Below are 26569 nucleotides of genomic sequence, written 5' to 3' on the forward strand. Positions count from 1 at the left end.
GCGAGCCGAGGGTCACACGCGGCCCCCCGAAGGGGAAAAAAATAGCACAGACATGGGATGTCACAGGAGGAAACTTCTGGAATAGGCAGCGCTGAGGCAGGGGTTGCTTAATCCTTGAAATGTCCGCGGTAATGAAATTTGTGACCGTGGCACGAATCAGGGACCGGCCTGTTGGGGCGTCCAGCGGCGAGCCCCGGGTGGGGATCCGGGATCCTGGAGCTCGGAGTGGTGTTTCTCGTGGTGCAGTGGCCCCTTCACGCCACTCGGGAACATTCCTTGGGAATTGTTCCCCAGGCACTCAGGGGAAGGAGCTGAGGCTTGCAGCAGAGGAAGCTGCATGGCTGAAAAATCTCTGAACTCGAAAAATAAAAAATCACAAGATCACAGCTAGGTTAAGAAAGATCTCTGAGGTCGAGTCCAACCTATGACTGAACGCCACCATGTCAAATAAACCATGGCAGTTAGCGCCACATCCAGTCCTTTCTTAAATATTCCCTTGGGAGTGAAAGAGAGATATTTTTACCCCTCAGAGGGTACAGTGCTAGATCTAGCATTTTAAATCAGATGTCCCTTGGGTGTTACTGAGATTTTGTGCTTGTATAATTAAAATGTGACTGCTCAGTTAAATAGTTCTGAATGGATCCTGCTAAATTAATTGCAAAAGTAGTGGATTGAAGAGTTTAAGTCAGTGTATTAAAATGATGAAGCTGAAATGTTTTCCCTTCACTGCCCCCATTTCAGAGGCCAAAAATGTCAAAGAGGTGGCCCAGCAGCATGCAGATGGAACCCAGCCTCCTGCTGGCCACTCACCTGCCAGCACTAGCCAGAGTACAGCTACCAAATGCCCATTCCTGGCAGCTCAGATGAATCACAAGAACAGCAACGTTTTCTGCAAAGCCAGCCTGGAACTGCAGGAGGATGTGCAGGAAATGCAGGCGGACAGGAAAGGTATGTTCTGTGTGCACTGAGGCAGTGATTCCTCCTGAGAGCTTCTGGTGCCTGACTTGGCTCTGGAGTGTGCCAGGCCTGACATGCTCAGGGCCTGCACCACTGAAATGATGCAGCTGGGATTATGGGAGACTGCAGGGAAAAGCTGCTGGAGAATGTAGGTGTTAATGACATACCTGTGACATTGTGCAGGGTTTCCCTGGGTGATCTTGAAGTGGGAATACCGTGAGCTGTATTTTGATGTGCTGGCTGGCTCTAGATGTGTGAGTCAAGCTGTTACACTTGCACCCAAGCAGATGCTTGGATCTGAAGAGAGCTTTGCCAGCGTGCTGGTTTAGACTAAGGTTTTATACCCAAAGATGGAGAAAAGTGTCGAGACACCAGGCAAGTACCAGCACAAATCCAAGCTTGAAAGCAGGCAAATGGTTTTGGGGTGGGTTTTTTGTGTTTATGGAACTAAAGGGTGTTGGCTGGCTCGCAGTGGTAGTGCGGAAGGGCTGTCCTTCAAAGGAAGGAACTTTTCAGCAGTATCAGTAAAGCCCTGCTGCCTGTCTCAGGAGGCTTATTTTACTTTTCTGTTTGCCTTCTGTGGCATAGTTTTTAAAAAAATAAACCTGTGCTAACAGAACAAAAAGGAAGCAGCTGACTAGAACTCTGCCTTCAGTTAGGCGTGTACCAGTCCTTTCAGATAAATGCTGTAGCTGTATAGTGTGGTTCTCTGAGTCATTATGAACCAAATATGTTGTCAGGAAATTGCCTGTTGTATTGTGATTGATTAGCAAGACTAATCCTTCTGTCTTGTCCAATGCAAATTTGTAAGCAAATAAAACAGTTGATCCTAGCAGGATCAACATGGGGTTTTGGGCATGTCCTTCCTAAAGATTGAAGTGTTGGTTTAACTTAAAATGTTTGCTCTCCTGAATTCAACTTACTTCACTTTGTTTTAAACCAAACAAACTCACTGGAATTTATTACAATGTCTGTAGGTACAGAATTTGCCAAAATACCAACTACTTCCACAGTGAGAAAGATTGAGACTGAGGGACAAGAGCAGAGTGACCTGCTCAAGAAGTTTAAGGATATTATGCTGAAGCAAAGACCGGAAAGTGTCTCTCATCTGCTTCAGGATAACTTGCCAAAATGTAAGAATGTCTGGCAAAACCCCCCCAGGCCTGGTCTGTTGAGATTATTTCCTGTGCGCTGAAGTCTGTCTCCTTTCAGCTGTATCCACCTTCCAGTATGATCAGTTCTTTGAGAAAAAGATAGATGAGAAGAAGAAGGATCACACCTACCGAGTGTTCAAGACCGTGAACCGGAAGGCGCAGATCTTCCCCATGGCAGACGACTACACTGATTCCCTGATCACCAAGAAGGAGGTGTCTGTCTGGTGCAGCAATGACTACCTGGGCATGAGCCGGCACCCTCGTGTCTGTGGAGCAGTTATGTGAGTAGTGCCATGTTCTTAGGAGGTGTTTTCAAGCTGTATTTTGTGGGAAGGCTTCTGAAGAATCGATTTCTGTGCTGTGGTACATAAGTTGCTTCTGATGTGATTCTTGGTGTGCAGTTAAGATTACACTCATCTCTTGAGCTGAGGTGGGTCGCTTAGTGTTGAGATCCAGGGCTGCACCGTATGCATTGGTCACTGATTGTGCTCCTTGGACCTTCCTTAGAAGCCCCCAGATGTTACCAGATAAACTGGATATTATATTGCAGCTGTACTTGGTCACTGATTTCTGACCTCACTGGACTCCTGAGTGTGCAGGTGGCTCAAAGATCCAACAGCTGCTGACTGTTCTTTTTTAGAACAGTCCTGATTATGTACTAGAATGTTTTCAGCAACGATCCTTTATTCTTCTATGCTAATGCCTCTCTTGGGCCCTCTTTAGGGAAACACTGAAACAACATGGTGCTGGAGCAGGAGGCACAAGAAACATATCAGGAACAAGTAAATTTCATGTCGACTTGGAAAAAGAACTAGCTGATCTTCATGGAAAAGATGCAGCACTGTTGTTCTCATCTTGCTTTGTAGCCAATGACTCCACTCTCTTCACTCTAGCTAAAATGCTGCCAGGTGAGATGTCAAACTGCCCCTCTGTTGCCACAAAAACACAGCCTTGCCCCAAGCTGTTGGGAGTATGTTTTGCGAATAGCTGTCCAAAGTGAGGATTCATCCTAATCCATCAGCAGAGTATGGTTAGATACTTTTAATATAATATTCAAGTTATGTTCAACACAAATCACACTATCAGCCTACTGAGATTGAGATCTATGAGCCAGGAACTGCTGGAGGAATTAGACAAGCAGAGTCTTCTGTTCTTGCATTTAAACTCTACCTGGAAATGAGACAGTGGATCTTCACTGTCCTCCCCCTGGAGGGGGTGAACTTCTCTCTCGCTTCAGAAGTTAGGGGAGTTAGATAACTATTTTCTCAGCCTCTCACTTGTGTTAGTTTGAACGCCTAAAATAAACCTTAAATAGTATTCTTGCTTCATGATCTGTAACTTGCTCTTCTGATCAAGAGCAAGCATTACTTTCAAGAACAAGCTACCCTTGTTTCCCGAACTCTTCCTATACATAATGCAATGCTAGGAATCAGTTAATGCTTTCTATACTTAAAACGTAACTGGGCTGTTTCCTCAGGTTGTGAGATCTACTCCGATTCTGGAAACCATGCCTCCATGATCCAGGGGATCCGTAACAGTAGGGTGCCAAAACACATATTTCGCCATAATGATGTCAACCATCTTCGAGAGCTATTGAAAAAGTCCGATCCATCCACCCCTAAAATTGTTGCATTTGAAACTGTTCACTCAATGGATGGTAAGTGAACATCAAAGCCTCCTCTCTGCTTCTAGTGCAGTTAGTCCTCAAATCATCTGGTTTAGGTCTCAATGTGTACAGTGCTATAAGGGTTGTTATGGGGTACTTCTGGGGTTTATCCAGTCATGCAGAAAATCCTAAACTGCCAGTCACTGCTTTGGTTCCCAGGTGCCGTTTGTCCTCTGGAAGAGCTGTGTGACGTGGCCCATGAGCACGGGGCCATCACCTTTGTGGATGAAGTGCATGCTGTGGGGCTGTATGGAGCCCGAGGAGGTGGGATAGGAGACCGGGATGGGATCATGCACAAGATGGACATCATCTCTGGAACGCTTGGTATGCACAGCCTGGCACTTCTGCAGGAGCTGAGGCAGCAAAGCTGCTGAGCAGCCAAATTAAATGGGTTAGCTCAAAAGCAGTCTAGTCAAATGAACTTGTTAAGGGCTGCTGGGGCCTAGGATTTTTCAAAAAGCCCAAGGGATTTAAGTGTGCCCCACAGTTTGAAAAGCTTCTGTTAAGCTACTTACACTGCCTTACAAATAGTTAAGGTAGCTTTGTTTGGGGTTTTTCTTTAAGCAAGCTAGCAAAAAGTCCTCCAGTAGCATGTTATACAACTCAAGAAGAAATTCAGGTGAGAATGCTAGTAGAGCAGTTCTCTATATTTAGTAGTACTTAGTTCCTTTATGTGAAATGGAGTGCTCCTAATCTAGAAACCTGAGATGGGGAGTTATGTAAAGAGATTTGGCAAGTACTGAAGCAACTGCTATTATCTGAGTAGAATGCAGGCTCAGGAGTAAGTTTACTGCTGCAAACTGGAAGGTTGTTTAAACAGCTTTCAAAACATAAATAAAACTGACTAGGAAAGTTCGTGCCTTTGGAACTTAAAGTCTTGGGTTACAGCCTAATAGGAGCAGAAGCATTCACCAGACACCCTAGTTCTGTCTGTGGCTATGTTCTGCACTCTGAACATTTGGAAAGGAGGGCTGGTATCAACTGCACAATTACACTAACAGCCTTCTGTGCTCCTTAGGAGCATGGGCTATTTCTAGCATCTCTGAAACAGATTATTTTAAATCTGCTGAGAGACTTAGTGTTGATCACTTGGGGTCACTATTGAAGTCCCTGCTTGATGACTGGGCTTGTAAGGTCTTCCCCAAAATCAAAACTTGAGTATTTGAGAGAGGCATAAACCGTGCTTGCTGTGCAGTAACTAGATCCATGTTACCAAGATTGGCTTAAAAACAAAGCTGTCCCATGTGCTGAGTAAATACAAGATTATGGGGGGGGGGGTTGTTACATGCCATGACCACATTAAGTGTGCAGCCAAAATAACCCATTCCTCCCAGTGAAAAGCCCCAATACTTCACGCCATTCCAATAGGTGGAAAGAACCAGCCCAGTTACCTTTTTCTTTTTTTTTTCTTTTTTTTTTTTTTCCTTCAGGCAAAGCATTTGGCTGTGTGGGAGGCTACATCTCCAGCACCAGTTCTCTGATTGACACGGTTCGCTCGTACGCTGCCGGGTTCATTTTCACCACGTCCCTGCCCCCCATGCTGCTGGCGGGGGCCCTGGAGTCCGTGCGGACGCTGAAGAGCGCCGAGGGGCAGCTGCTGAGGCGCCAGCACCAGCGCAACGTCAAGCTCATGAGGCAGATGCTGATGGATGCGGGGCTGCCCGTGGGGCACTGCCCCAGCCACATCATTCCCATAAGGGTGAGCACTTAGGGTGCTGTTAGCACAGGGCTGTGGTGCTCATTTTACTGTCCATGAGCACATTGCACCGTCAGGTATTAGTTGCTGCCTTCACAAAGTTCAGACTCATCCTGTTGTTCAGCAGCGATGTGCCTGGAGTCTGGCTGAAGCCTGGTGTAAATATAAAATAGAGAGAGAAAGCGTGTGAAACCCACAGTCTAACAGTGTACAGAGAATAAGGAAACTGCTGACAAGCTAGTAAAAAGATTTGGGGTATAAACAGCTACCTGCCTAGGCTGCAGCAGTGATCTTGTGCCCAGAATACTCTGCAATGCATACTTTTAACCTTTCTTTCTGACATACATGTTACCAGCCCCACTGGATTCCTATGGCTTGCTAAGTTGGGCTGACAGTTTTACCAACTCTCATCTTTTGGTTGATCTTGTAACTTAAGATTTTGAACTTCAGGTTGCAGATGCTGCTAAGAATACAGAGATCTGTGACAAGCTGATGAGCCAGCACAGCATCTATGTCCAAGCCATCAACTACCCGACGGTTCCCCGTGGAGAGGAGCTGCTCCGAATCGCCCCTACACCTCACCACACCCCTCAGATGATGAGTTATTTTATTGGTGAGTGGACCCCTGCATCAGTGCAGTGAAGATACTGCCTGTCTGTGCAGTCTTTGTACTGAAGATGAGACTGGGAAGCACTTAAGTTTTAGATGTCATGAGCTGGACAGTGTCTTTCCACTGCTGCAGCACATCCCGCACGCTTCCCTGCTTGGAATGTGACAGGTGAAGGGCAGTGCACTGTGATGTGGAACAGAGGGTGCAAGGCCAGTGCAGACCTACACCCAGCCAGGGCTCTGCTCATGCATTGTCCAAACCAATCTTCACATGTTATGTGGATCCCAAAGAACTCTGCTGTCCTCAGCTGAGCTGTTAGCTTACCTTAAACATGGATCTGTCCAGAGAAGGTAGATCCTTCTTGATCCTGTCAGGAGAGGTGGTAGGAGGATAGCTACGACTTAGTTGCAGCCATTGTTTCAAGAGGTAGATTGTGTCAGAGTGAAATCCTATTATCCCTGCTCACTTGTTAGGAGAATAAATATGCTGACACTTCTGCTTCTCTAAAGCAATCCAGTCTTAAGCTTTGATCTTGATAAACTTTTCTTAACAGAAAAACTCCTGGCTACATGGAATGATGTTGGTCTGGAGCTGAAACCACACTCCTCAGCCGAATGCAACTTCTGTAGACGACCGCTGCATTTTGAAGTGATGAGTGAACGAGAACGAGCCTACTTCAGTGGCATGAGCAAACTAGTATCTGTCAGTGCATGAGAGTAACAGTGTTAGGTGTTGTCTAGCTCTAGTATCCAGTCAGTAGCATTTTTTAATTGCTCAAGTATTTTAATTGTAGCTGAAACACTATGCTCTGAAAATAAATTTCTAGAGCCATGATGCCCAGTTGTGTTTGTGTGCTTCTCTGTGTCCCATCCATAACTGGAACTGAAGTGTCAGGGGCTGGGAGGGCATTTGCTGGAATAAAACTGCTCTACAGCTTAATGTCCTTCAGCTGAACTACTACCTGTCCAATGACTATACCCAAAGAACTTCTGTAGTGCTTCCTGCATGGGATTTATTTATTATGAAAAGAGAAAATAGCTTCTGTGGGGCATCTCCCTGAAAGCCTTTGAAAACATGCACATGTAGTACTACATGCCCACTAAAACTTAAGCCCCTTAAAAACGTTGTATAAGCAACTTGCCTCCATGTTGTGGGAGGCAGGCATTTAAATGGGTTGTGCTGGATGTTCCTCCTTTGTAGTTTTGTGCACAAGCATTCCCCTTCTGGCATTTGCTACTCTGAGGGAGAAGGTGGTAATGGGGTTAATTAAGTGGAATTTTCTGACTACCTGACAGAAAAGCAAGGTGGTGGTGTGGCAGGGCTGGAGAAGGAAGGTGTGTTCACCACTCCAGGTGGTCAATGCAGGTTGGCTCTAGCTGCCTCTGTCTCTGCAGGTCTGTATGAGCTGCTGTTCAGTGCACTCAGACCTAGATTGGTGTAAAAACGGTCAGCAAGCAATTTAATAGTTCAGGTCTCTGAGAAGTCATTGTAGGAGAGCATCACTACTCCCTTTGCAGCCCTTCTGAAACCGTAGGCCTGTTAACACCCAATTGCCATCTTATTTCATGTTTTGGTGAAAATAGCAAAGGCCTGCTTTGAACAAGGGGAGGTTATTCTGTGGGTAAGCACAGGGACTTGGAGGTCAGTATTGGTGTGAAGTCAAGCAGAGCACTGAGCTGCTCCTTGCATGTGCAGGCAAGTCCAAGAATGGCTCCAGTGGCTTCCACAAGCCCCTGAATAGCCACTCTGTCCCAGGGACTCTTGTTTTCTGGCTGTAAGGAGCCACACTGGCACTTCCCCCTGCTGTCACACTCACATGTGTGCTGTGAGGCTCCCTCCCACTAGGGATCCATTATATCACAAATAGCCACGTGTTGGGGAGATAGAATCCCAAATTAAAGCAAAATCATCAGCTCCATCAGCTGGAAGTCACCAGTTGCTTAAGCATTTACTGAAGCACCCTGCTATTCTCAGAAGAGTTCTTATAAAACATTTGGCTTCCCAAGCAGTCAAGCTACTTTTAAAAAGCCCTCGTCCAGCCCACTAAGGGGCTGCTGCTGCTTCTGCCACCTGCAGGTGTTCTGGAGAAGGGAGGATGTGACACATCTGTCCTTGCCATGAACAATTTGTGGCCCAAGACTCAATGAATATGCATCTGTCACAGAGCTCTTCTCATTATCTTTTAGGTTATATTACTACATTAACTGGAGACATGAAGTAAAAAGCCACAGCTCCTCCATCAGCCTCTCCCTAGGACCTTGTCCCCAGCACCACAACGTGCCAACAATGTCATGGCACACTCTGGCAACAATCAGTAAACAGCTGTAAGCAATCAGTGTGTGGGGGAGATAACACAACATGTTGACTCACATATGGCCATGTTCTGACAGTACCAGGTCACTTGCATTTCTGGGGTTTTTTTCACTGAAAACTTTCAGAATTGGCCCAGTCCATTTTACAAACCAGTTAATAAACCCAGTTTTTCTTCCTAGTTTTTATAAAAGCAACTCAACACTTTGTACTACCAAGAAGAAATAAGACATAGAAAGGTACCAGGTATCAGAAATCTCCAAAGTTCCTCCTCCAAATCAATCACAGGAGAGAACCAAACCCCAGGATTCAAACCTGGCAACCTCTGAAATGACAGGAACACGAATAACCTCAGCACGTGGCAGTCAGTACCTCCACACCTCTTAACTTCAGCTGTGACAAATTACGTTTAGCAGTGGTGTTGGCAAGCAAGGGTGTGAAAGGAGAACCAGGGCACAGCAAGGGGCCAGCAGATGTCCATCACTTAACTGCAAAAGAAAGATTAATCCAATGGCACATTGAAAGGATAAATTCTCCTCAATGAAAAAGACAAAGAAATAAAAAATAAACACATATTGTTTCCCAGCAAATAAAAATTGAATGGGGTGTTGCATAACTAGGGATACGTTATGTAAACTTTAGTTTGGTTCCTGGAAAAAAATAATAGAGGAAGTAATCAGTAAAATATATTTAAAGCCAGACAATGGCAGTGACAGAGTGAGGAAGCAAGAATTCAGCCATAAAGCCATGGCTAACATTTGTCTGGGGCAAAATAATTCATCTAGTTAAACGTTGCATAGCCCTAAACTCATACCCTCCTCCATTTCCCAACCTATTTACACAACGGAGAAACCCCAGGTTGCTACAGGAGCAGCAAAACCATCCCAAGTGCAAGCAGGAGCACGTGTTCCCCATTGCTGGGAGGAGGCTGCAGGGGGGTCCTCTTCCCACCACGGCCAGGGGCATTATTAACACCACCAAATTCACCACTCTGGTGTCCCATTTTGCACCCATTTATTTTGGGACACATCCCTTGCACTGCACCCTGGCCTGCTGCCAGCAGCTGGGATGGGGGATGTGTGTGTGGGCTCACCCCAAACCACTGTTGTTGGGGCACACACTGGCTCAAGGCACCAAAAGCCTAATGCAAGGCAGCCCCTGGCCCAGAGCTGCTAGCACAGCACCAGCACGGCTGGACTTCTGGTTATTTAGGATGTTCTGTGCCCCAGCCACCCTCCAGCTTGATCCCAAACCCTCATCATCCCCAGGTTAGGTTAGGCACCCTCCTCTCCACCCAGACCCCCAGTCTTGCACAGTCCCAAGGGAGCTGATCCCAGATATCCTCACCCCCACAGGTAAATAGCCTTACACTCCCTGCTACTCCTACCTGCTTCCTGCCATTCCCCAAGGGTTGTGGGCAGGGCACAGAGCTCTTGAGAGGACAAGGGCTCATCTCCCTTTCCCACAGACACCTGAGGCTTCACAGCCCAGGTGCCAGCTGACTCTCAATTCAAACATTCAGCTTACAAACAGGTGTAGATCTTTTGCAGCCCCTCTGCTTCAGCTCTCACACGAGTGGAAGCCAAAGGAGTTAGCTCCTCTGAGATTTTGACTTTTCCCACCTGGGAACCCCATAAGGAAAACCATCATGGTCCTGTCATTTACCCTGCAGCTCATTTGCTGTGGAGTCCATGAACCTTTGAGTCTTAAAAAGCCTGAGCACTCGGGCTGGCTGTGTGGGTGTTCAGACACAGCCCCCTGCAGCTGCCCCCTTTCTATTTGAAGCAGGTGCCCTGCCCTGCCCAGCCAGGCAAGTGCCATGTGCCCTGCGGTGGCACAAATCACTGCTGACCAAATGTGGGTTTCCCAAGCATTGCCTCAAAGCCCAGATGCCCAGCGATGCAGCAGCCGAGACTTTTAGCTCAAACCTTAAAGAGAAGCTGGGACAGGAAAGGAGGGCAGGAGATGGAAAGAGATGGGGGACATGAGATAGGATGTGAGGGGACAGGTGACAACAGAATAGGAAGGGATGGAAGATGGAGAATGGGCTGGAGGACAGGATAGGACACTGAATGGGATGGGATGGGACAGCAGACAGGATGAGATAGGATGAGAAGAAAAGGGTGCCCAGCCTCTGGGCTGCTCCTGGCCATCTGTCTCATGACCATGCATCATGGTCCTTTGGCACAGGGGCTGTCACCTGGAATGGCTGCACTGGCAGGGAGTGGGACAGGTGGGAAAAGGGGCACAGCCCTCACTCCCCCTCAATACTTGGGCAAGTTAAAAATTACCGAGCACCGAAGGGGAGCAAGATCCGGAGGAGAAGGGTGACTCAGCTCGTCAAATGACTCTGGTGGCGTCAGCCTGGCTTATTAGCATTTATATACAGAGGGAGCTCTCCTGCGCTGAGGCTGCTTCCCGCACAGCGGCATCTTCCCCCCTTCTCCTCCTCCATGTCAAAGGGAAGATGATTCAGGGTTGGTTTATTTGCATTAAACTTTTTTTTTTAAAAACGTTTTACAGCCGGCTTCGCAGATCTTCTATCTCATCCTGGGCACAGAGGGTAAAGCTGAGACACAGCAATGCCCTGACCTGGATGAGGAGTGGGAGGATTGGGAGCCTGGGATGCAGGCAGACCCCATTGCGTTCCTGATTCTCCTCTTGGCTCTGCATCCTTCTGCTTTCCCATCCCATGGCCAGGCAGGAATTCACTCCAGGCAAGAGAACAGCCCCAGAAGCAGCTTTGCAACCTTGCAAAATCGTCACCAGCAATTAAAACAAGGAAAGCTGGGCTGAGCAGGGATGCTGCCTCCTGCAGCCAGCTCTAGCTCTGGGCATTGCTGGAGTGCAAAAATCTCTGCCAGGCATTAAACGGTTGTGCCAGACCCCTGGATTGCAGTGTGGATGTCCTTCAAGGTGGTGAGGGCTGGACTGAGCCAGGGCAGGTGGGCTGTGAGAGTTGCTGGCTCCTGGCTCACCATGTCCAAGCAATTTGCTTTGCAGCTCTGGAATCCACAGCTGCTAAATGCCCAAACACGGGGAACCCAGGGGGTCTCCAAAGAGCATCAGACTGTTTTAAAAATACTTTATTCTTTAGAAAATACAGCGTTCAGTACAGTGTGCTCTGCTCCCCCCAGCTTCAACCCCCTGACTCCGCCGAGGCCAAGGCAACATCGGCACGTTCACCGCCACAGCTGGACAGCAGAGGGCAGTTTCACTGACCCCTTTTCCATCCTCTCAGGGAGGCAGGTGGCTCTCGAGCCCTCGCTGGTACCCAGCAGCAAGGTGCTCTCCCCCCAAGCCCCCAGTGCAGCCCAAATCACAGTGCCAAGCTCAGACCATGGAGCTGACGATGGTCCTTGGTGGCTGGGGACATCCCCGGGGGCACACAGGGGCTGTCATGCTCCCCCACACAAGGATTTAGGGTAGCCCATGTGATTATTGAGACATGGGGCTGCCCCAGACCAGAGACTCAGCTGAGAACCTGGGGGGTAAGGTAATGGTGGGGGGCTGGGGAATGGGGAGTTGGGGACCAGGGCTCAGGAACCCCTCAGCTCCCATCCTGAACAGGGATAGGGCTGAGTCAGGGCTGTAACAGCTCTTTTTGAGGGGGAAAACCTTACTGGGGCAGTTCAAAAAGGGGATGCAAACATCACCCAAAGGCAGAGTGACCTTTCTCCAGGTCCAGGCTGAGCTCAGGACTCAGTGGGGAACTTCCACCTCCTGCTGCCTGGCTCTCCACAGGGAGAAACTCCCATCCCACAGGAAGCAAAGCCCACCCCACAGGGGGTCCTGCCCACACCCTGAAGGGGTGCGGGATCGCTCCAGGCCTGGGGCAGAGGGGCTGTGCACACCAAGAGCGGGACAGGGGAACAAAGTCTGGAGGCTGGGGGAGCAGGGGAAGAAACTTTTTCTCTTTTCAAACAGGATTCCCCAACGCTACCCCCTTCCCTTTGCATAGAGCAGCTTTCAGGTGAGCGTGTCCTTCAGTCACCCAGGGGACACCGAGAGCAGTGGCTGTGACCCTGAGGGGGACAGGAGCAAGGCTGGGGCCATGGCTCTGCTGCTCCCATCCTCCTCCTGCAGCCCCGGGGCTTGCACAAGGACACAGGAAAAGAAACACCAACAACCCTGAACCCTCCCCATCGCTCTGCCCCCAGGTGCAACAAGCCATCCAGATGTTTAAAAAAAAGGAATGAAATAGGAAAAAAAAAGGAAAAAAAAAAAAAAAGGCTGAGATGGAGGGAAAGATCCCCAGGTCAGCGGAGAGGAGGGCGGGAAGCGCCGCAGGGATGGTGTCCGTTCGCCGCCGGCCCTGCGGGATCTAACTGTCCTCGCCATTCTCGCCCGGCCCCTTGATCAGCCGCTTCTGTCCCCGCTTGCCCACGGGCCCCTTGGGCTTGGCGAAGGCCTGCTTGAAGGCGTGCTGCTTGGGGTGCACCTCCTCGTACAGGAACTCGGCCGTCAGCTCCGCTCCGTCGTCGATCTCGATCTGCGCCCAGCAACGGGGAACGGGGGCTCAGCGGCTCCCTTGGGATTTGACACCCACCTTTGGGCACCCAACTTCCCCCAAGCTCACCAGAGGGGCTGTACCAAGGCTGCAGCACAGTCCTTTGGCAATGCCCAGCTCCATCACCTCTGGGGGGGGTCACACTCACCTTCTTGGCTATCTCCAGGCAAAACTCCTGCTCCACAGTGTCCAGCAACCGGCTCTTGCAGCTGGAGTAGAGCATGCGCTCCTTGATGCTGCACTTGTACCCAGGCATGGAGTAGATAAAGACTGCAAGAAGAGAGCAGGGCTTGCCCAGGCCCATGGCCAGGGAGCACCAGCTGCATCCCACCCTGCTCCCGACTTTTCCAGCCCCAAGAATCCCAGATAACATCCAGCAACAGAGGGTGAGCCATGCCATCCATCACCGCTCCCAAGTCTCCCATGGTACTCCTGCAACACCAGAGGAAACCAAACTGCCCACACAAATCCTCTGTGGCAGCACCCAGAGACCTGCACTGCACATGGCACCCAAGGGCTTGCCAGCACCCACCACGGGAGGGAACTGACTCAAGGCTCCCTGATGCACCATCCCTATCCCCATCCCTGCTTGCTCCCCATGAGACCAGTGGTCCAGGGAAAACAGGGATTGGCACAGGCTTGAACCAGCCTTTCCCAGTGCCGAGGCTCTCACCAACAGACTCCAGGTAGTCTCCCTCATGTGAGTGCTTGTACAGGAAGAAGTGGTAGCGAGCAGAGTCCTGGGGGATCCTCTTGGGCAGGTCAGCGATCTCCGTGGGGCTCGTGTGCACCAGATCGATGGTCTCCCGCTCTAGATCCAGCTTCTGATGGACACAGGGGACAGAGAGCAGATGGGAGTGAGAGACAGCAGCAGGAGGTGGGGAGTGGGGCACACAGAAGCCATGTGAGGGACCTACCAGCTGGATGTAGTTGATTTTCTTCTGCTTGAGAGCCTGGATGGCTTGCTGGGCATCCAGCTGCAGGGGGAAGGCCAGGCCCTGCAGCGTCTGGTGCTTGCTCTCCACGCTGATCTCCGTCTTCACCTGGGGATGGAGACCACCTCGAGCGTCAGGACACAGTGGCAAAGGGTGGGGAAGGGAGAAACAGGAAATCCAGCTGGTTCTGCAGCTAAAGGCTTCTCATCCAAGGAGCTGTCTGTCTCCTGTCTCACAGGGACCACAGCATTAAACCACCGAGAGTCAGCCAGCCTCAGGATGGTGGTGCTTGTCACCATCCCACCTCTCCAGGACATCACCCAGCCCCAGCCATGCACCCCCACACCCCCTGCTTCACTCTCAGCAAAGACCAGCTTGAAACATTTCCCAGCGAGTCACTGGCAGGGATGCTGTGACCAACGCTGGCACGTGTCCTCACCGATCATCTCCAACTGCAACCTGTGGGGGACGGGAAGCCCTGAAATCACAGCACTCAGCTGGGCACCCCACCCTCCTCAGTGGGTTTAACTGCAGCAGACAGGCATTCCCTCCAGTGCTGGAGTTGGGGATTGGAGATCCACACCTCTGAAAGATCCCAGCTGCTCTTTTCCCCACAACCCCTACAAGGCAGAGGCCACCGGCTGTATCTCGAGCAAACCCCCTAGTCCAGGAGACTGAACCCCACTTCAAAGAGGGGAGAGAAAGAGATGGCAGAGACATCACATCGCTCCAGGTGCCTCCATCCAGCCGCAGCGGGGGTCCCTGATGGGACTGGGGGGAAGGGGCAGCACGCGGCGGGCACACCATACCTCCTCGGGGTCGGGGTACTCTACCAGCGATGGGCAGCAGCAACAGCCCCCCACCATCTGCCACAGAATACAGGGAGACGGTGTCACCCCGATGGCAGAGGAGCCCCTCCCACCTCAAGACCCCCTCCCAGGGAAACACTCCAGCAACACTATCCCAGGTGCTCTGCAACGAGCGTGGGTTCCTTTCCTTTGGGATCAGTTTTGGGATTTTGGATAGAGGCCAACCTTTACGGTTTTTTTACTTTCTTCACTTCCCTCCCCCTGACAGAGAAAAGGAAGAGAAGTCAAGGCATGCCAAGAGAAACACAAGAGTTGGAGCTGACATCTCAAAACCACTCGGCAGCACCAAAGTGGGTCTCGTTACAGGCTGCCCTTTGTTACAGCAGCCCCACGCAGCACCCACACTCTGGGGGGATGATGGAGCCAGATGCCCGGAGCAGCGCATGCAGGAAAACACTGCCAGAAGAAGGAAAAACCGGGCATCAAGCGGGCAGAGCAGCCTACCATCTCAGTGCTCGAGTCTTGGGAACAGGAATCCTGCGAGCGTGGGGAGAGGAGACACACTGTCAATGGCACCCGGCGCAGGGACAGCAGGGTCTCGTGTGACAGGAGAAGGGGTTGGGGACACACAGATATGCCAGGAGGAGGGAGCTGTGCCACCTCTCTGCTGGAGGACAGGGGAGGCTGATCCCAGTGATGTGGGCAGGGAGAGCAGCAAAAAGCAACACAGGAGATGCCAGTGCTGGGGAGGAGCAGGAGGGAGAGCCTGGGCAGCCCCGAGCCCGGGCATGCAGGGTCTCCACCAACATCCCTGTGCAGAGCCCATCCCTGCCCCATCTCCTCCTGGCTCCCCAGCCAGGGTGGCCCCAACCCAGGGTCTGGAGGAGTTCCAGCACTCGCAGCAATAGCTTTTGGACTATCCTCCACCAAAGAGCATATACAGAAGGTGTGGGAGGAAAAATATGCCCAAGCTTCTATCCATGCTAAGCATCCTGGAGGATGAGCAGGGTGTTAATGTGCAGCTCTTGGGAAAGGGAAATATTGCTCAGGTGCGCACAAAGTCCAGCTGACCTCCAGCTCTGCTGTCCTACCATCCCCCAGGGTGCCGAGGCACCAGCAAGGAACTGAGGGCAAGCACCCAGGGATTCAGGACACACACAGGATCACCTGGTCCCAACCTGTGGAGAGGTGCAGCACAAGGACATTACCACAGCCAACACCTCCAGAGCCCCAGCTTTCTCTCCCATAAAGGCAAGGAGACCAGCAGAGTTACGTAGAGACCTTAGCTCTGACACAAAGCACACTGAAGTCCAAAAACACCAAGAGATGGGAATTTGTCCCTTATACCTCTGTATTTTCTACTCCTTGCCTTTTCAAAAGCATTAAAAACCAGCTGTCTGAAACACTCCCCAGGGCACAGCCTGGGAGCAGTGCCTGGGACAGCTGAGCATGTGCTACATCCCAGCCTCCCAACCTTGCCAGCAGCAGGCTTCCCTGGGAGGTTATTTTATCTCCTTTTCTTTAGGTTAGGTTTTCTCCCCCTCTTTTTCCCTCCTGGCATGGTGCTGACCCTGCCTAAGGAGCATTTCTCTGTCTCACAGCAAAATCCTCATGGGAGGGTTCTGGGGAGGCCTCTGCTCTACCCACCAACACTGCGGGGCAGCTGTGAAGGACACCCCCACCTTTGGCTCCTCTCAGTTCTCCTGCTTCCTCCCCCAGCTCCAAGGCTGCCTTCCTCTTCCCCAAGGGCCCTCCAGTGGGATATGCCCAGCTCCCCCCTGCCCGTGTTTCTGAACCTGCAACGCTTCTACAAAGACTCCCCAGTCGTGGGTGTTGAGCTCAATGCCAAATTCAAAGCTGTTTCTTAGCCCACGGTCTGCTGACAACTATCAGCTCAGTAAAGCTGGCATTTTCCAGCTATTAAAAAAATATATATACATAAAGCAGGTGGCAAATTTCGGTGAGCTCCCACCCAGCTATCAAAAAGGGGGTTGACTCACAACATCACCTCTGTCCATCCAATCCTCAAACCACAGGGAAAGCTTGCCTCATGCAGCCTAAAACCAAAAGGCTGGGCAGCTCCCTGGGGGATGTGCAAACCTGAGTCCTTCCTTGCTCAGTGGCAAAGGCTGTTCTGCTGGCCCTGAAGCTGCTGCCCTGCAGTTCTCACCTGTCCCTTTGGGCCATGTTGCTGCCCTTCTCTTCCCATCCCCTCTCTGCACTCATCTGGTGGCTGGGGAGGATCCCAGGCAGCTTCTGCCTGACCAGAAACACAGCCATGTGTGGGGTTGAAGGCTACAAATCTGTAGTAGATTCCAAGACAAATGGTGTCTTGGAAGGTTGTGAGTCAACAGCATGAGAGGGGAGGGGAGTGGGCCCCAGCAGCAGCTCCAGGCGAGGGGCACAGCAAAACACTTGTGGGACAGTGGCTTTTAAAGAAACCATGTCCCTTGTGTCACCTCTGAAACCCTAAGGGATTGGCTGAACACAGGGGGATGCACATGGTCCTGGACCTTGCAGGGGCCTGGGCAGACACACAGCAGTGCTGAGGTCAGGGCTTGCCCCAGGGCCGATTCCCAGGTCACTGCTGGCCCTCACCACTTGTTCCCATGCACTGGATCTGCTCCCCCAAACCCATCTGTCATGTGCAAGCACATTGCAGGCCCCCCCAGCCTGTGCAAGGGACCCTGCAAGCTGCAGGCAATGAACAAGGCTGGAGGCATCACTGTACTGAGCAGGGTGCCACAGGTTGTGAGCTGCTCCCACACACCCTCCTTGATCACAGCCCTCTGCTTTGTGGGGCTCCAGAAACTCTCTCAAAACTGCATTTAATGGAAGTCCTGAGATTTCCTACGCTGGGGAGGCCAGAACAGCACCAAGCACCCAAATCATAGCTCCCACTGCCTCCTGCTCCATGTCCAAGGCTGAGCAGCTGCAACACCAACACAGAGACCCCTTAGCACACCCAGCACTTGGCTGCTTCCCACCTTTAAATCCACAGGAAAAAATATATCCATCTTCATCTCTTTCTAAATGTCAGTGACTCTTCCCTCTGGCCTGGGCTGACACAGGGGACCATGTACCCTTAAAATAACCCCCAACAAACCAGACAGCAGCAGCACCTCCAGCCAGCTGCTGCATCTCACAAAGGCGAGGGTGGGAGGGAAGCAGAACGGGGCAGATCAACAAGTATCACAAGCACCACTTACCTGGGCCACACGACCCTGTAAGACACCCTAAAAGCCCCCCAAAACCACTTAATCCTGCAGCACTGGCCAGACAAGGTGATGGTGGCACAGATCACAGAATCAGCTGAGTCAAAAGGGACCCTCAAGGATCATCGAGTCCAGATGTCCCAAGGTGCCAAACAAGCCACAGAACCACCATCAGCACCTCTCTCTTCTCCAAGCATGGGCATCTCCTTGGATCCACCAGAACAAATTCTGCCCAGGCCCTCCAGGCTGGGAGCTGGGATAACTCCACTAAGACCCATCTGGTGGAGACCACCCCTTGGTGGCATCTCCCAAATGTCCCTCAACTTTTCCACCTGCAGACCTGCTTTGACAGGTAGAAACCTCCTGCCTCATCTGTGCCATTAATTAATGCCACGAGGCTGATTGGCTTCACATCTCCCACACATATCCTGATCCATCCATGAGCACCACAGCCTCAGCACAGGTGGAAAAGAGAGATGCTCCTCTAGAGAGGAAGGTGTTCCATGCATCTAAGGGAAATCCCCCCATCCCAAAAAAATACTGCTTCCAGGTGGTCTTCCCACACAGTGAGCCCACCCCCTTTTCTGCCTCAGTGTGTCACACCACCACAGAGGCTGGCATGAGTGCTGTGAAAGGCCACCAGGGAACAAGGGTGTCACAGCCTTGTGTGCCCCCAGCCCTACCCTGTGTCACTTCAACATCCTTTCCAGCACATAAGCCCCCAAATTTAGGCTAAGATCTGTATTTCTTGGGACAGCATCCCTCATATTTATAGCCATAAAGGAAGTGTATGGGAGAGGATGCTGCTGCACCCCAAAGATAAGCCTGAATTCTTCCTGCCTTCCATATCTTCAAACTCAGCTCTGGCTTTTGCTCCAATACCCACAGGTCAGAGACCTGCCTTCAGCCCCAAACCATCTTCTGACTGTCTGCAGAACGCAGTCCTGAGCTCATGTCCAAACAAGGGGAAAAAAAGAGAATAGTGTAAATGTCCTAATTTGACTGTGAGGGTGCTCATCCACCTTGAGAAGTGCAGGAATAGTTTAAATGGCAGAGAGCGAAGTAAAAATGAGCTATCCCTTTCAGCTGAATGCTCACTCCCTGCGTTCTTCATCTCTTTGTGCCCAGAGGGTCTCAAGCTCCTCTCCCAGGGCTGCTGGACACCCACCTCTGCTGGACACCCACCTCTGCTGGACACCCACCTCGTTGATGCGGATCTGCTGGAGCTCCTGCTCAGCTGCGGTCAGCGGGGCCGGGGCAGAGCAGGAGGACACGTGCTTCTGGTAACCACTCAGGGACACGTCCTCCTGCAGACAGAGGCACAGGGCGAGTGTCACAGGTGGCCATCACTGCAGGGCTGGATGTACCCCCAGCCTTGAGGTCAGCCTGAGCAACCCAGTGAGTCTCGGGCACTCTCCTGACCAGGAGGATCAACCTCAAGGCTCTTGGATGCCTCCATGCAAATCCCACGCTCGGTTTGTCTGTTCTGACCACCCTGCCCCTCCCCAGTCACCCATGGCTGCGGCAGTGGGCTCCTCTGGCTGTTTCATGAAGCACACGAGCATGGAAGTAAGAGGGAAAGGCAGAGCCCATAGCCCAGGAGCAGCAGAGGAACCCTGGAGAAGAGCAAGAATGCTCCCTGGCTTCCACCAGCACCATCAGTCCCAGCAGGACTGATGTCCAGGAGGCCCTGGCTGTGCAGCTCCCTCTGCCCATGGAAGAGAAGGAGAAACCTCCATCCAAGGCAGGGATAACCCCGGCGTGGAGGTAGCTCTCGCTGCTGGAGTGACACTGCCACCACCTGGCACTTCTCCCACTCAGAGTAAAACTCCACATCTTACAGCCTTCCTCCCACCTCTTCCACGCTCTCTCAGCGTGGAAGTCACAGACCGCAGCCACGCAGGCAGGAGAAAGTGGCCACCCAGGGAGCAGTGTGGAGGACCAACACCCTGCTGTTCCTCCACCAAACACCAGCATCCCACATCCCACCACCCCCATGCTGAGCTCCAGGCAGGCTGCTGAAGCTCAGGGTCAGACCCAAAAGGCTGCCCAGGACCCACCACTGTACCTTCACTGTGCCAAACATCTCGTCCTTTATGTGCCCCCCGCCAAACTCCTTCTTCACAGTGGCTCTGGTGGCAGCGTACAGCATCTTCAGCCGGACCTGCCAGGACAGGGGTGGCAGTGCTGTCACGGGTGCTCAGTCTCACAGTCACCATCCCACCACAGGCTCTACACACCTCAGCCTCTCCTGGGAGCACCCACCTAGTTTCTAGCTCACTGATTTCTAATGGCAGCATCCCTAGGTAGGGAGCAGCTGGGAAAACCCACCAGCACTATTTCCGGGGCTGCAGCCTTGCCAAGTGCTGCCCACAATCCAACAGTTTATTCCATGCTTTGCTTCCAATCCCTGAGCTCCAGAGCACCATTTCCCACCCACACCTGGGTTAGAGGAGGCACAAATACCACCAGAGCCACCTAAAAGTGACTTTTGCCTTTGGCACTTCTATTGCATCATTCTGCAAAATGCAGGGAAAAGCTTTGGCAAGTGCTCCTGGGCACACTGTGCTCCTGCAGTGAGAGCCTCTGTGGTTTGTTGAAAGATATACATATTTAAAATAGATATTATTATACATCCATGTGCATATGTACATGTACACATGCACAAATATATACATGCATATAAAACTACATATGTATCACCTGTATACATATTTTTATATATGTGACCAGTGCATGTATTAACGTGGCAGTAAATCTATCTAGCCTATAGATCATACAAAATATATACCAAATATATATAGAATTATATATATATACACCTATACATACACACACATGTATGTACATATATATACACACATAAATATGTATATAGAAGACAAGCACATGGGTTAATATATCAGTAAATCTCAGGCCTGTTACAGTGACATGCTCAACAGGATGGCATTTTCCAAGCTGTGCCACTGACATCCTCTAAACCTGCTTCCCATCCAGCCAGCCCTTTTGTGCCCACTCTCCAACAGCTGATTTAGGAGCCAGGCCTGGAGAAGGGCTGGCAGCCACTCTGCATCAGCCTCAAGCAGAGCAGGGCCAGGCTGGAGCCAAATCAGTCAGTGCCAGCTCTTCTTCCAAGCAATGGTCAGAGCCATGGTGGGATGTCTCCATCCTGGTCCCATGGTCCACACCATTCCCCGCTCTACATCCCAGCCCCCCCACCTCCTCACTGCAGCACTGCAAAGAGGACAGAGACATAGTCCCAGTGTATCTCTCTGTGTCTTAAAATTCCCCATCCCCACAGCAGTCTCCATTTCTCAACCCAGGCACAGTGACCGAGGCTCACACCGAGGGTGTGAATGCTGCTGCCCAGCCCCAGAGCAAAGTCCCCTTGGCCAGTACCTCCTCCCCCCTGCATGTCCCTGTGCCCAGGCTGGGTGCCAGGGGCAGGAGCTCACCGGGGAGCTGTCAGGGGACCAGGAGATGAAGAGCCACTCGTAGCCCTGGGCGTTCTGGCTGTCCAGGCGGTACAGGACGTAGCAGGGCTGCTGCTCGTCCAGCAAGGGCAGCACCAAGGCGTCGTAGTCGGCGTCCCAGCGCCGGGACAGCTCTTTGTGGGCTCCCAGCACGAGCTGCTCTGCAAGGAGAAGACAGGAAAGGTGGGGTTAGACAAAGGCAAGGCTCACCTTGCAGGACCAGGTGGCAGCTCACTAAGGGTTCACTGCAGCTCCAGCACCAACAACGATGCTGTATTGCAGAAGAACAAATTATGACCTCGAATCACATGCAGGAGTGTACACCCCCAGGGATGGCCCCCCAGGAGAGGCTGTGGGGCTGTGGCTGCTGTGGAGGGCTGGTTTTCTGCCAGCCTCCTGTTAACCATCTCCTCCCCTCCTGTGTTCCTCACCAGCAAGGTCTCCTCCCTCGTGACCACCCAAGGCCTCCTTCCACTCTGCTCCCTCCAGCTCTGCAGTCCCCAACCATCCCTCTTTGCTCACAGGGGAACACAAGACCTCCTCCATCCCACCTGGACAAGCTCTAGGGGCACTAGAACACCTCACCAGGGACATGAACAACCACCAACATTTTGGGTGCTGAGAAAGTAATGGTCTCAGCAAAATCCAGGATGATGAGCCAAAGCTGCTCTCACTGGGTTCCCTGTAACCTCACAGGGGTCAAAATCAGAGCTGATACCCAGAGCCTGTGTCTGTGGGCACCAGAGATGTCCCACAGTCCCCAGCCTGGAGGAGGACCATGCTGCCAGGAGAGCTGCAGCCTCTGGAAGCAACCTGTGTATTTCACACACATCTCAAGGTATTATTTTCAGCTGCTACACAAGGGGCAGTGGGACTGGGAGCCCTGTGAGCTGGGCACTGCTCAGCTGGGATTTAAACACTGGTGCAGGCATCCTACAGACATGAATCCACACCCTGGCAAAGGGTCATGCCAAGCTTTGGGATGGCTGGGTGGAAAAGTGGTGGTGCTGGCAATACCAGCATAGGTTGCTGGAAAACAGCCTGTATTTTTATTCTATTTGTAGATGCAGAAAGGTCTGGGGGGAGAATACGGGACTCACAACAAGATGTAGGAAAATCTGGAGGTGCCAAAGCAAAAGGTGCTGGGGCCTTGGACAATTGGCACTTGAGGGCATGCTTGGCCTGGCACGTGCCCTGCCAGGACCTCTGCCCACAGCCCTGCTGCCCACTGGGAGCCAGAGAGCCCCTTGGCTGGAGCACAGCTCTCTCCCTCCCAACCCATTCATGTCAGCAGCTCCAAATCCCAAGGCAGGAAAGCTTTTAAAGAAAACAGTTGAGGAATGAAGGGTTTGGGAGGAATTGCTCTCACCCCTTGTTCTGACCCAGGCAGGACATTCCCTGTGACAGCAGCGTAGCCCTCCCCTGCCCAGCGCTGCCCTGGCATCTGCCACCACTACTGAATCCAGTCATTTGTGCACGGGTGGCACAAGTTGCTGGTTCAGTAACAAGGACAGCAGAGAACAAGGTGCTGGAAATACTTTACCTTTGGCAAAACTACCTGTTTCGAGAAAGAGAAGCTAAAGACCTCAATGTACCCCTAAAACAAACACAAAGCCCTGTGAATGGATTTGTGCATCACAAAGGCCTGAGATCCTGAAGAAACTGCAGGAATTTCGAAGGGCCAACCCCACTGGCATCTCGAGGGCATCTCTGTCTGCAAAACAAACCAACACCTCTCAAACAAAGCCATCAGTGCTGAGTCACCCCAGGCTATTCCCGGGCTGTGACTCAGCCGGACCCCAGCCGTGCTGCCAGGAGCTGGCAGCCTTCAACTTTCCCCTGAGCTCTTTGCAGGTCTGTTCAATCCATTCAGGGACAAATTTTCTTCCTTGGGAAGCGTTAAAAAAGGGAAACTCAGAGCAGACGCCCTTCAGCAGAGTTATACAGCACTGGCTATATCAGGCTCTGTTTGTACCAGGAGCTGCTGCTGGAAAAGCAGAGCTGGGAGTGTTTCTGGCCCTCGAGGTGCCCCCAGCACTCCCTGCCTTGCTCTGAAATGCCTCTGCAAGGCAGCCCTGCTGCAGCTCTCTGGTGGGTGCCAATCTGCAAAACTCAGTGCACAGCATCACCTGTGAGTAAAGAAATGCATCCAAGAGGGAAGTCCACAAAGCCAATCTTGCCCCAAATCCTGCTGACAGTGAGGAACAGAGCATCATCTAAAAGCACACTGGACCACAAGCCGCTCTCGTGCCAGGAAACTGCTGCTGAGCCTTGGGGCACATCCTGCTCCCCTCCTCCCTCCAATCTCAGCTCTTCCCAGTAGCTCTCCAAAGGCAAAATGATCTCAAATTGCTCCCAAAGTGTCGCTCAGTCACAACGGTGGTTTTGGGGATGCCTGGACACAGAGCATCTGCCATAAAGCTCCTTGTACCACCTTCCTCTCCTTTTACTCGCTGTCACCTGCTCCAAAATGCCCCAAGACAATTTCCCCATAGGGCACAAGGTGCTGCAAGCCATCCAGCAGAGAGGGAGGCTCCTGTTCCACATCCCCTGTTCAGGCAGGGCAGCTGGCATGTCCTCCCCAGCCAGCTCTGGACACCTCCCTTCCAGGGTGAGCATCCTTCTGTCTGGCTGTGACATCTGCCTGGCCACTCATTATTGCCCAAAGGTCCTTCTCTGCTGGGTACCAGCAGGCTGATGTCCCCTGTGTGACAGAAAAGTGGTGGCCCTGCTGCTGACGACACATTGGACAGATAAATAAATCCCATTCAGCCAGAGCAGAGATGGCAGGAAATGTTTTCCACTGGGGATAAAAAGTCTCCCTTGCTGGCATCAGCAGGCACAACCCAAAACCAGTGGCACAAGCCCTAAGCATCCCAAGTCCAGGCTTAGGGACATGCACAACTGATCCTAACACAAACCTACAAACCTGATTCCCACTTTTTAACAGCAAAACAAGCTGCCAGCACAAAATTGTTGTCAAAGACACTCCAAAGAAACAATGTGGATGTTTCATCCCCCAACGATGGGGACCTTGCCAAGGACAAAGCCAAAATTGCTGGGCCCTGCTGCAGCTCCACTGATGTGTCCCATGTATTTCAAGCCACACTGCTCTTCTGAGCAGGATGTCATGGCCTCTCCAAAAGTCAGGTGGGTTCCTTATGACCACATCCACCTCAGTGTTTGCACTGGTGGCCCACCCAAGGGAGGTGGTGACAGCAGCTTGGCAGGGCAGTAATATCCCCACTGCCGTGAGAAACAAGTCATTCATATGCAATTGTATGAGGCCGAGGTGATGGAAAACCTACACCAGGGCAGCTCCCCGCCTGCTGGGACCTTCAATCAGTGCTGTGCTCTGCTCACTTGCTTGGCAGATGCAGAGGCCACCCAAAGGCACTGTTCCATGGGACAAACACGGGCAAGGTTGGTGCCAGCCTGTATCCTGGGCTAGGGGCAGCCCCACGGGATGGGATGGGTCTCAGAGTGTGGCATTCCTCACAGGATGCCACTGCGGCCCTGTGCTGGGCCCTGAGCCACAGAGCACCCCCCTGTCCTGAGCATCTCTTTGCCAGGTGTGGGATGACACATCCAAGGAAGAAGATGCTTGGGCATCACCCCCAACAAAGGTCCCAGGGTCCCTGCAGCAGCCTGTCACAGGGATCCCATAATAAAATATCACACAGCAGCAGCAAAAGCCCCCACAGAGCACCGATCCCACGCTGGTATTGCTCTGCTGGCAAAGTCACTGCTACCCACTGGAGCTGCCCTGGGGCTCCAAGAGCTGCTCACCAGCACACCCAAATTTTGGGCTTGTATTTCAAGTCTGGGTTGCCACATGCCCAGAAGCCCCAACAGCATTTTCCTTGAGGTTTCCAAAAACACAAGCTGGCACTGCAGTGGTGAAAAAGAAAGGAGGAGAGGAAACAGAGAATAGACAGAGTGTAAATCAAAGCACTTAAAAATGGGACTTACCGTCCTCAATGATGACCTTGATGAGCCGAACTGAACCATTTCGGGCTTTGGCAAAAAAGTCCCTTAATTCTGTGGTGGCTGAAAGAACCAAAAACATCGTGATCAGATTTAGCAATCAAAGCAGGTGCTGGGTTGCTCAGTGACTGACCAGAAAGGGGACCAATTTGGCAGGATAGAAATTTAGAATTTAAAAAAAAAAAAAAAATTAAATCTCTGGTGCCAAAAAAAAAAGATAATAAAAAATAACAATAATACAAAACCCGAAAAGCTGGGAGAGAAGTGCTGTGTCTCCCTGAGGCATCAGAGTTAAATAGCAGCTGGGAGCACATGTGATCCAGAGAACTTGATACTTGGCCTGGGTGAACATAATCTCCCAAATTTAGATGATGGCTTGGCCAGTGCAGGCAGGGAGAGCTCAAGTGACAAGCTGATTTGCTTTACAGAGCGGCAGGGTTGGCATAGCCGGGGTGGCTGGAAGATGTCCTGACAGGCTGTGATGTCCTGGGCTTGTGACACACGGTGGGACGCTGCTCCGGAGCAGCTGGGAACCAGCACAACTCCAAACTGGAGATGCTGGTTTGAAGCTGAGCCCGTGGGGAAGGGAAAGGCAACAGCCCCAGGGTTTTGCTCCAGAGCCAGCAGGGCTTAGATTGCAGAAGGCTTTTGGGAAGTGTTTTGGGGAGTGTTTATCGCCACCCTGTTCCCTGAGCACTTCAGCATCCTACCAGGAGGCAACTGGAGGCACTGGATGTTGAAGGAGCAGCCCACAGCCAGCACTGGAGGCTTCATCTGCCCACCCTGGAAGCATCACTGGCACAGAGCTCCCTGTCCCACCCACAACATGCTCCGTGCGAAGGCAAAGCCCAGGAGAAGGGGCTCGGAGGGGCCGACCCCCCTGACAAGGATCAACTCCCTGCTTGGCTCCCCCTAAAGCCCCCTTGGTTACACACATGAGCCCTTTCCTGGATGCGGCCGTGCGGCAAAGGAGGCCCTGTGAGCTCAAAGCTGTTGTGCTTGTTAAAAATACTCAAGAAACTGGTGTTGCAAAGATCAGAGACCTGGGCAGACGCCCCTCAGCCCACACCAGGATCCATGCTAGGAATCTCCATCAGCAGCCCCCCCATTCCTGGTGCTTTGCTGTGCCAGAACAGCCAGCAGCAGGAAAGAACCTGGAGCCCGAGAGCATCCACAGCTAAGGCACTTGGCAAAGGAAGGCATCCCTACAAGGGCTGTATCCATTCCCTGCAGACCCTCCAGCGCTG

The 26569-nt window shown here is 51.8% G+C and overlaps 2 protein-coding genes across 3 annotated transcripts in view; one reads left to right on the forward strand and one right to left on the reverse strand.

The window, feature by feature from the left end:
- The first annotated feature begins 686 nt into the window (after nt 1-686).
- Nucleotides 687-6919, forward strand: ALAS1 (5'-aminolevulinate synthase 1). The gene is made up of 9 exons (XM_017732373.1): nt 687-948; nt 1935-2090; nt 2170-2392; nt 2835-3019; nt 3589-3768; nt 3937-4101; nt 5208-5476; nt 5924-6086; nt 6637-6919. Exons 1-9 carry the CDS (start codon nt 699-701, stop codon nt 6795-6797), a joined length of 1752 nt encoding a protein of 583 aa, XP_017587862.1. The 5' UTR covers nt 687-698; the 3' UTR covers nt 6798-6919.
- Nucleotides 6920-11461: 4542 nt separating this feature from the next.
- Nucleotides 11462-26569, reverse strand: part of TWF2 (twinfilin actin binding protein 2) — a 17242-nt gene continuing 2134 nt past the window's right edge. Inside the window, exons 2-12 of one of the 2 annotated variants that reach the window (XM_017732376.1) lie at nt 25308-25385; nt 21318-21496; nt 19931-20026; nt 19065-19169; nt 17857-17871; nt 15152-15331; nt 14648-14704; nt 13821-13946; nt 13577-13727; nt 13052-13173; nt 11462-12885 (exon numbers count right to left, since the gene is read on the reverse strand). In XM_017732376.1, coding sequence (XP_017587865.1) covers nt 12718-12885; nt 13052-13173; nt 13577-13727; nt 13821-13946; nt 14648-14704; nt 15152-15331; nt 17857-17871; nt 19065-19169; nt 19931-20026; nt 21318-21496; nt 25308-25385 — 1277 coding nt within the window. In that variant the 3' untranslated portion in view covers nt 11462-12717. The remainder of the gene's footprint in view (nt 12886-13051; nt 13174-13576; nt 13728-13820; nt 13947-14647; nt 14705-15151; nt 15332-17856; nt 17872-19064; nt 19170-19930; nt 20027-21317; nt 21497-25307; nt 25386-26569) is intronic. The other variant, XM_008632172.2, reaches the window with a different exon arrangement.

Source organism: Corvus brachyrhynchos, unplaced genomic scaffold (genome assembly GCF_000691975.1).
Source record: "Corvus brachyrhynchos isolate BGI_N302 unplaced genomic scaffold, ASM69197v1 scaffold4, whole genome shotgun sequence".
Classification (NCBI taxonomy): domain Eukaryota; kingdom Metazoa; phylum Chordata; class Aves; order Passeriformes; family Corvidae; genus Corvus; species Corvus brachyrhynchos.

Bases quoted from the DNA above. Each gene is read 5' to 3' on its own strand.
- ALAS1 (XM_017732373.1), top strand. From the start codon at position 699: ATGATGAAGCTGAAATGTTTTCCCTTCACTGCCCCCATTTCAGAGGCC. The intron at 2,091-2,169 runs GTAAGAATGTCT...GTCTCCTTTCAG, and splicing joins TCAGGATAACTTGCCAAAAT to CTGTATCCACCTTCCAGTAT. The intron at 5,477-5,923 runs GTGAGCACTTAG...TTTGAACTTCAG, and splicing joins GCCACATCATTCCCATAAGG to GTTGCAGATGCTGCTAAGAA.